Below are 9,472 nucleotides of genomic sequence, written 5' to 3' on the forward strand. Positions count from 1 at the left end.
CTCAAATATTCACTGCGATCAGCATCAGTGAAATACTGTTGGTAAAACAAAGTACGGAATTCATTCCAAGGAAGTGTAGCAGCATAATTGTCTCCACCACGTGCAGCTTTCAGTGTCTTCCACCATCTGTGAGCGTCATCTTCGAGCTTGTAAGTAGCTAACCGAACCTTAAACACATCTTCAACACCCAGCACTTCAAACAGTTTCTCGATGTGCGCGATCCAGTTTTCAGCTTCTACTGGAGAACTAGCAGTACTAAAGGATTTTGGCTTTTGCTTTTGAAAACGCTCAAGCCAGACATGAATACCAACAGGGGGATTTTTTGCCTCCAGCGTTGTTGCCACCGGCGTTGTTCCCACCGGCATTGTTGCCACCGGCATTATTTTGCTGCAACTGTTGTATGATGTTAGGGACTATTTCCGCAATAGCTGCATTGACGGCGTTAGTAACAAGGGTCGCAAGAGGAGGGTCGTTTCCAGCATCATTCTCGTTTTGGCGATTCACACGTCTTCTAGGAGGCATCTGGAAGTAAGGTAGCGTATGAGCTGAAAGATAAAGATTTACGGAATACGCGGAGAACGAAAAGAGGAATCCTAACCCGACGTCTACCCATTAACTCACATGATTAATTATTTATTGTATAAGTTTTCTACAGGAAAGAGCCTGAGCTCTGATACCATAACTGTAACACCCCAACCCGGAACAGGCTAACGTGTTACTATTACAGATATCAAATCAACGCCACAATCCAAAATACAACAAAAATTAATGCAACCTACGTCATATTATTAAACAAAATGAATTAACTTTTAGAAGCTTGAACTTCATTTTTTTATCTCTCATCACTAAATTCCCAGAATCCCGGATTACCTGAAAACAAAATAAGAAAAACAAAACAAGAAAACACGGCTGAGCCAAAAATTGCCCAGTAACGGAAAGAACAATAGTATAGGTAAGAACAGACGTAAGAGAATAAATATACGAACTTCAATTCAAACTCGAAACCAACCTTTTTTACCTAAACATATACTTAATAAAATTTGGATGTATGATCCGACACTTGGCCAGAACATGGTCAAACGCATGCGGAAATATATCAGAACTATAACAAAAACACCCAGAGCCAGAAACATATAACTTGTAACATATAATGTGTGACGAGTAACATATAACGTGTAACATTTAACTGAACTATAATTTAATGCGAAACATAATCCGATACACGATCGGGACGAAATCTGAATATACTCAAATTTAATCAAATGCATATACACATATCAAAACGGACCAGAAATATAGCGAAACAAAATATAATTACTAAAATACACGACGATGATGTTAAAATAAATAGGTCGTGTAATACGGAAACACCCAGAGCCTAAACAGAGGGGTACACAGCTAGCTAGTCTATGCACCAAAGAGACGGTGTGGGTGGCGTGCACACATTGTTCCATCTCAAACAGAAGTCAGGAGTCAGGAGTCGGAGCTAAGATCGATCTATACGCCTCTAAGTGGCCAAGGTACTACATGAGTACTTTCAGAGACGCCGTGAACTTTGATTACGCACTGTCACGATAAGTGCCATGTCAGGAGTCAGGAGTCAGGAGTCGGAGCTAAGATCGATCTATACGCCTCTAAGTGGCCAAGGTACTACATGAGTACTTTCAGAGACGCCGTGAACTTTGATTACGCACTGTCACGATAAGTGCCATGTCGTTGACGCCCCAACGACAAGTCAGAAATGCTCGGGTAACAGAGTACTAAAACTAAAAACATATAACTAAAATATATTATATAAAATAACTGAACTCAAAATATAACCGACACGTAACGAAAATCCGTACTACAAAGTAACGGAATAGATTCAATACTATTAGTAAACGAGAACAAAAGCCGCACTACGAAGTAACGGAATATAATTAATACTATTAGAGAAAGAAACCAGAAACCGTACTACCAAGTAACAGAATATAATTAATACTAAGAGTAACAAAAACAGAAACCGTACTATGAAGTAACAAGAAACAGAATCTGTACTAGGAAGTAACGAAATATAATTAATACTACGAATGAACGAAATCAGAAACCGTACTACGAAGTAACGGAATATAATAATACTAAGAGTAAACGAAAACAGAAACCGTACCTTATAAGCGAATGGCGATAACTATAATAAGAATTAAGCTTGAATTAAACTTCACGAGGACCTAAAATTTTATTGTAATTTAGATTATGTTTTGATATCCATGTACTCTTTATTTATTTGGTGATGTCCTTTATATACGTATATATATAATTGTCTTATTATAATTACCTTTTCCCAGTTTTCAGTAATATATACTACATGCTTTAATAGTTATTTAATATTCATAAAACTGTTTACGTGAATTTCATTTATATATGTTAAAACTACTAAACCTCATGTTACAAACTTTTCAACATAACTCAAACAGATAATTACATTTTTATTTATATAATTTAGTCACCAATACCTTTGGATCACAAGTAGTTAACAAAAAAATAAATAAATAATTAATTAAATAACGTTTTAAAATTTGTAGTTGGATATTGGGTTTCAAAAACAAGGTGCCATGCAAAATTAAGATCAAGTTACGTGTGAATTCATGGTGCCATGGAGGTGTTTTCAAGAGCAATGGTTAGTATGTAATACGTGGCCAGGAGTTTGGTTCTGAAAATTTTTAAGCATACGTTTTACCTTCATCTTTAAACTCCACTAGCTAAGACTTGTTAATCCTACCCTTTGTTAAAATCGATAGAATGAAACAGACATCATAAATCCATATGGGGTTACCTTCGATGGAAACGGATTACAGCGCTGAGGCTTCACGCGGACTAAACAAGGGTGGCGGAGAGCAGCGGCGTATGGCTAAGGCGGCGTCGGTGACGGCGGCAACAGGGGCGGTTTAATACGGAAGCACAGAGGGTGATGGCGAGGAGGGGGCGGTAACGGAACGGTGGTGGTGCAGTTTTCTGGCAACAAAGATAGCAGTGGCAGCGGTTGTCGGCTACTAGTAGCGTCGGCGCGAACTCGCGTAGCGGTGGCTGCGGTGCCAGCGGTTTCTCCAGCGAGTTGCAGGGCGGCGGCGGTGGTGTATACGGCAGAGAGATACAGAGATTTAAGGTTTTGTTATGTTGGAGTCTTATCGCGTTTGTGTATATATATATTAAACGAGTTATAAGCGTGATCAAATTCCTAAATAAGTTAGTTGTTTGTTGCTCAAGTTTTCGCTGGAATGTTACAAGTTGTAAACTTGCTCAAACTCAAATTCTTAAATTTCATATTTTATTCAAAACACTCATCCGTTGATGTTATTATTATTATTATTAATTATACCATTTACAGTTTAACATAATATTTATATTAAAATTATGGTTATTCGTTTGTTATCTAATACAAAAGTTTGGGTTATTATATTATGTATTTACAATAATATAATTCATCATCAAATATAATAGTGTATATTAAAAATATAAATCTATGGTGTATCTAAATTAAAAAATTATAATAAAATATGATATATTTATATACTGAATCATATAATTGAAAGTTATAAAATTACTCAACATAATATAATTGTAATCAACATTTAAATAATTAAGTACTTCATATAAGGTGAGGACAAATAAGTTACTAATTTGGTTTTTATTTATTAACATTAACAAAATTTAAATAGAATTGAACAGTAATTATCACTTAGAATATTATCAATTAGAATATTTAAAAGTAAAATCAACACCGTATATTTAAATAAATATTTTCTAAATTTAGAATCATTCAATGGGTCAACATCGGTATTTATAGTAAACATGTATAGTAAACATTAAGGATGCTTAATCAAATCCTTAATCAAATGATATACCACCTTTAATTAAAATATACAAATTCCGTAATTAAATAATTCCTAATTAAATAATTTCGTATTTTAAAATCAACATCCTACATTTAAATCATTAATTGCTAAATTATGAATAATTATTCTCGGTCAACATCACTATTTATAGTAAGCCTTATGGATGCTTGGTCAAATAGTTAATCAAATAATAATTAATAATTAATTAAAATAGATAAATCCCATAATTAAATATTTCCTTTTGTTAGGTTATTAAAAAGGTTTTAAATTTAAATTTTCAGAATGGTATATATGACGAAATTCACATCTGTTGATGGTTCTTATTATTTTATTCCTAAAGGTTTGCTTAATGATATTTATAATTATTTGAAGAGAAATGTTAAATAGTAAGTACCCCGCCCAAATAAATGAGTATTTGACATGTGATGAAATAAATTTTTAATATCATATAATTTAGTAGTGATAATTTCGTAAATATCATAAATTGCCTAGAAATTCCCCAAAATGAATTTAATTTGCCGGAGTCAAAATTTATGAATTATAATTATTAACTTGAAAGATAATTATAAAAGATTCAAGTTTAAAATTAAATTAAATATGAAAGAGAATAATTAAAGAGAATTTATTGTATCTTATTTAAATATATTTTTGATTTATTTTATTAAGATGGAAATTAAACAAGTGATCGATATTTATGGAAGGTTTAATCAACAACCAACAGAAAGAGGGGAAATGAATTTAAAGCCTATTGCTTTAATAGTATAGTTAGATTTGTAGTTTATTACCATATAAATCCAAATTCTTAGACAATAATGTGCATTTTTTTCTTTAATTTGCAATTACATATGACATGAAAATTTTATGCTAACAAACATGCAACTTCAATTTTGAAATTTCTTTATTTCATTATTAATGTTAATGAATGAATTGATTCGGACTTACCTTGAATAAAAATAAACTTGAATTCATATATTGAAATGACTTAAAGATAAGGGACCACAATTTAAATAGGTTGAAAAAAAGATAAGGAAAGCTATAAATTTGACAAGTGTCAAAATCAAGTAGTCTTTTATTATAATAGATAGATACGGTATTTACTCGTTATATTTATTTTTGTTTATGGTGGAAGGTTATATGTCATTATCAAGGGCAATAACCTGGTTGGTGTTGTTTCCCTTGTGCCATACACGTGGTGTAGGCTTGGTTGGCTTCTCTTTGTTATCTTCTATGTTTATTTTCTTTTTTATTAAAAAAAATAATATAATTAGCTTGTGTTAAAAAAAGTTTTTACAAAAGACCATTTGCATATCCTGTTTAAACTAAGTCAGACGCATGATCTACTTAAAACTCATTCACTAGAAGTTCACACTTATACGAGTTTGAAAAGTCGTGAACTCGAGCTCAGGGGCGGATCTAGGTACTTTGGACGGGTTTACAGGAACCCACTAAGTTTTGAAATTTATATAAGTTACGAGAGTGAACAGATATACAATATGAAAATCTAGTGTAGTGGTAAACACCCTTCCTATGATTTTAGTAAACCCGGGTTCAAAACTCCTTTCCAGCATACTTCGTGTTAGTTTTTCTTTCTTAGGTTCCTCTTTGTTAGTTTTACTCATTTATCTTTTCTTTCTTTCCTTTTTTTTAACTTCTTATTATTACTGCGATAGTTTTATTCTTTTTTTCTTTCTTTCTTTTCTTTACCCCCTAATTTCTTGTAATCAGTTTACTAAGGTTTTTTTCAGTTCTTTACCCATCGCTAACACCAAAACAGAACGCGCGTCGCCCTTTTATTCTTCACCCTTGTCTTCAGATTCCTTCACTTCAGTCGTCACAATAAGGTAATTAATTATTTTGATGTTCCGCTTCAAGTATTTTTGTTTATTTATTAAAATTAGAATTAGAATAAATGATTATGTCGAATTTGTTAATTGAATTAGACAATTAGTGATGTTTAAATTTGATTTGTAGACATTATGAAAATTATGAGATAATTTCAAAGTGAACCATTACACAATCATCAATCATCTTCAAGTTGAGAACAACTAAAGTGTTTTTTTTAACTTAAAGACAATCATATCTATTTTATGTACGTTTTCATTTCTATGACAATGTTTGTTTGTTATTTTTTTTTTGGTAATTTATAGTATTTTTATAATTTAATGAACCTTATATGACCTGAACCGTTGAACCGGCATAAACCTTCAAACCGATCCAAAAATTTTATGCTCGGTAATGCAAAAATTAGAGCATAGGAAAAATTCCTTGATCCACCACTGCTCGAGCTTGAGTTATTTATTCACTTTGAACGACTAAATATTTCGTTGTACTTAAATTAAACCATTGACCTCCTATTCTATAAGAGGCTTATCACTCCCACCAAATTGGTAACGGCAGGCTTGACTCAATTTGAAATTGTAAATAAGCTTAAACCGGAATTTTACATTATGAGTTTTACTAGACTAATTAGTCTAGAATAAAAAATTATTGTATATCTATAAATAAGCTAAAACTCAATTTTACACTTTCAAGAGATAAAAAGCTGATTTTTCATCATCATCATCGTACTCAGTATATCCCACCAATAGCAATGCTATGGTAGGGTCTGAGAAGGGTAAGATGTAGACAGCCTTACCTCTATCCCATAGGGATATAGAGACTGCTTCCGGTGAGACCCCCGGCTCGATAGTAGTTTTGCATCAAGCCTTGGACATAAGGCACATAGCACTCAATCATCGGGACACCGGCTGATTGGTGCATGTGCCCTTGTCTTTCGGCTATCAACGCCACCACATGATGCCTGATTAACCTTCCGCCACTTTTAACGTTATTTTCATGAGATTAGTAAAATAATGTCAAAATTAGTGCAATTTTACTTTTGCCCACCTGAGGGTTCACAAAAAGCTGATTTTTGCAGTGTTTAAATGTTTTTAGTTATTTGCCCACCTCTGGCTCTAACCCTATCCGGCTTTCATATTTCCTTAGCCCATTTCGTGTTAATCCCATGTTAGCCCATATCAAAGTACACTAGGGTCGTCCAAACTGTTCGTCGCTCGAACTCGCTCGATGCTCGCTTGAATTCTGCTCAAACAATGCTCGCTTGTTTTTTCGCTCGATTGTAAACGAGCCGCTCTGCTCGGATCAGTTTGTAAACGAGCAAAGGTCTGCACAGTTCGAATCGGCTCGAATATCTAATTTATTTTATATATGAACAAATATATAGACAACAAACATAAAATATAAGTATACAATTTTTTAAATTCTTTTAAGTTTTTCTTATTCCTTGAAGTTTATAGTTTTATTAGCTCGATGCAAGTTTTCAGGATACTAAAAGTTTGTTTCTATGTTCATTATATCACACTTCAAACTTCTTTCTCCTAAAAATTTACAACATATTATACGTTTGTCTAAAAACTACTAATTTTTTACAAAATATATTATTTACAACATTCAAACTTGTTTCTTATTGAAAATTTTAAAGTGAAAAATAAATAAAAAATGCTCGAAATCGTTTGATGTTTGATCGAAAAATACTTGATTCGGTTTTGGTTTGTTTCGGTTTTCGCTCAGTTCGAGTTTCAGTCGTTCAGTTTGGTTCAGTTGTAAACGAGCCAAGCAACGAGTAAGCCTTCGCTCGGTTCGGCTCGTCTCGTGAACAGCCCTAAATACCACATAATAATAGCCCATATGTTTTATTGACACAATTGTTTCCTCAGCCCAATACTGATAAATAGGTCAAGTTTGAAATAGACGATTATGATTTATGACCAACATCCCTTTTATGTTTTAACCAGACCCCAAAACCTTTTAAGTGATCCGACCCAATAATCTTTCACAATGGCCCATATCCAAATGAGGATTTCTTCATTTAAACGGCGAAAGCCTAAGCTAGCTTGGGTTAAACTCTGCATGTTATTTGTACATGGATTCGAACTTATATAATTTGAGACACGTATTGTTAGTCATAATACAAGAGCACCTCCAAGGTGCTTACATGGTACCGTTTGGATTAAAAAACGAAAGTTACAAACCACTCTTCTTATCGAAGTGATATCATCTTGACACCATTAGTTTTGACACCATTAGTTTGTGAGCAAGAACAGAAACAAACACTTGAGAGTACACCCCAATCACATTGATATAATAAATTAAATAAAGGAAAAAGTATGTGATGAGGTGACGGCTTGAAACAAGGACGAGAAAAAATCACTGGACGAGATATAAATGTTTTTATAGGTTGGTTTAAAATCTGATATGACATGCTGAGTTGATGATTTGAACCAAAAACATGTGTGTTGCACTAGTGATGCTCTAACTATTGTTTTTTGTTAAATCATGATAAGGGTAGGGGTAGTGGGGGGGTGAACGAGCCGGCGTGGTCCAGGTGGCACCCTAGATGGCTCGCGAACACCACTACACCCATCATGTGATCAGGGGCACGGACGAGTGAGGTGGCCGGGACCGCGGGGCGTAATAGCCGTTGAATGTGTGGTTTGAATGGTCAAACTAGCCGTTGGGGTTAGTTTGTGGGTTTAAGAGATATTTTTTTTACCTATAAATACAAATCCACACACATCATTTTAATAAAAACTCAACCCATTCTCTCTTATTCTCTTTAAAAGCCACACGTTCCCTCTACCAAAACTTCATTTTCTCTCCATATTTATAAATGGCATCGTCATCATTGTCTTCGTCTTCTAATTCTTCTGAAGAAGACGAACTCATTTGTCAAGCGGTTCAAACGACGATAAACTTTTTGATAGATCAAAAACGCCCCCGAGCCCCATTATTCCGGCAACAATGTATTTGTGGTGAAAGACCGCTAACGAAACTTAATACGTCACTATTTTAGTCCCAAACCCACATATGGTGAGGATAGTTTTAGAACCCTTTTTCGAATGACTAGACGATTATTCACGCGTCTAGCAAATGACTTGCCGGAGCACTTTGAATATTTTCAACAAAGGGATGACGCTAGAGGTAAGCCCGGGTTCACGGCTACTCAAAAAAATACCGTCGCTCTTCGGCAACTAGCGTATGGTGTTGGCTCGGATATGTTGGACGAGTATCTACAAATGGCTAAAAAGACCGGACACGATGCGCTTAACCACTTTTGTAGAGGTATATAGTTTTAATATAATTTTATTATTTACGTTTGTTTATATGTTTTTAAATATTTAGGTAACTTATATAATTTTAATAATTATATTTAGGGGTCATATCGCTATACAAGCAGAGATACTTACGTAGACCAACAATGTATGATATTCAACGCATATACGAGGTGCACGGTGAAAAACATGGTTCCCCCGGGATGCTCGGTAGCCTTGATTGTATGCATGTTGGTTGAGCTATGTGTCCTACTGCTTGGCGAGGTTAATTCCATCGAGGTGATCACCCTGGCCCTACTATTGTACTTGAGGCGGTGGCGTCACAAGATTTTTGGTTTTAGCATACGTTATTTGGGGTTGTCGGGTCTAATAATGACCTTAATGTTATCGATCAATCACCGATAATCGATGACCTTATCGACGGGGTTGAACCCCCCCTCAGGCTTGTTTTGCAAATGGAGAACATTTCAAGTACGGGTACTACCTCGT

At 34.3% G+C, this 9,472-nt stretch overlaps 1 protein-coding gene across 1 annotated transcript; it reads left to right on the forward strand.

Annotated features, from left to right (window-relative positions):
- The first annotated feature begins 8,770 nt into the window (after window positions 1-8,770).
- On the forward strand, window positions 8,771-9,222 carry LOC143594261 (uncharacterized). Its single transcript, XM_077073610.1, has 2 exons — window positions 8,771-8,993; window positions 9,086-9,222. The coding sequence occupies exons 1-2, from the start codon at window positions 8,771-8,773 to the stop codon at window positions 9,220-9,222; spliced, it is 360 nt and encodes a 119-aa protein (XP_076929725.1).
- The last annotated feature ends 250 nt before the right edge of the window (window positions 9,223-9,472 follow it).

The sequence above is a fragment of the Bidens hawaiensis genome, unplaced genomic scaffold (genome assembly GCF_021521415.1).
Source record: "Bidens hawaiensis isolate Kalapana, Puna unplaced genomic scaffold, B.hawaiensis_p1.1 tig00043424_1, whole genome shotgun sequence".
Taxonomy (NCBI): Eukaryota; Viridiplantae; Streptophyta; class Magnoliopsida; order Asterales; family Asteraceae; genus Bidens; species Bidens hawaiensis.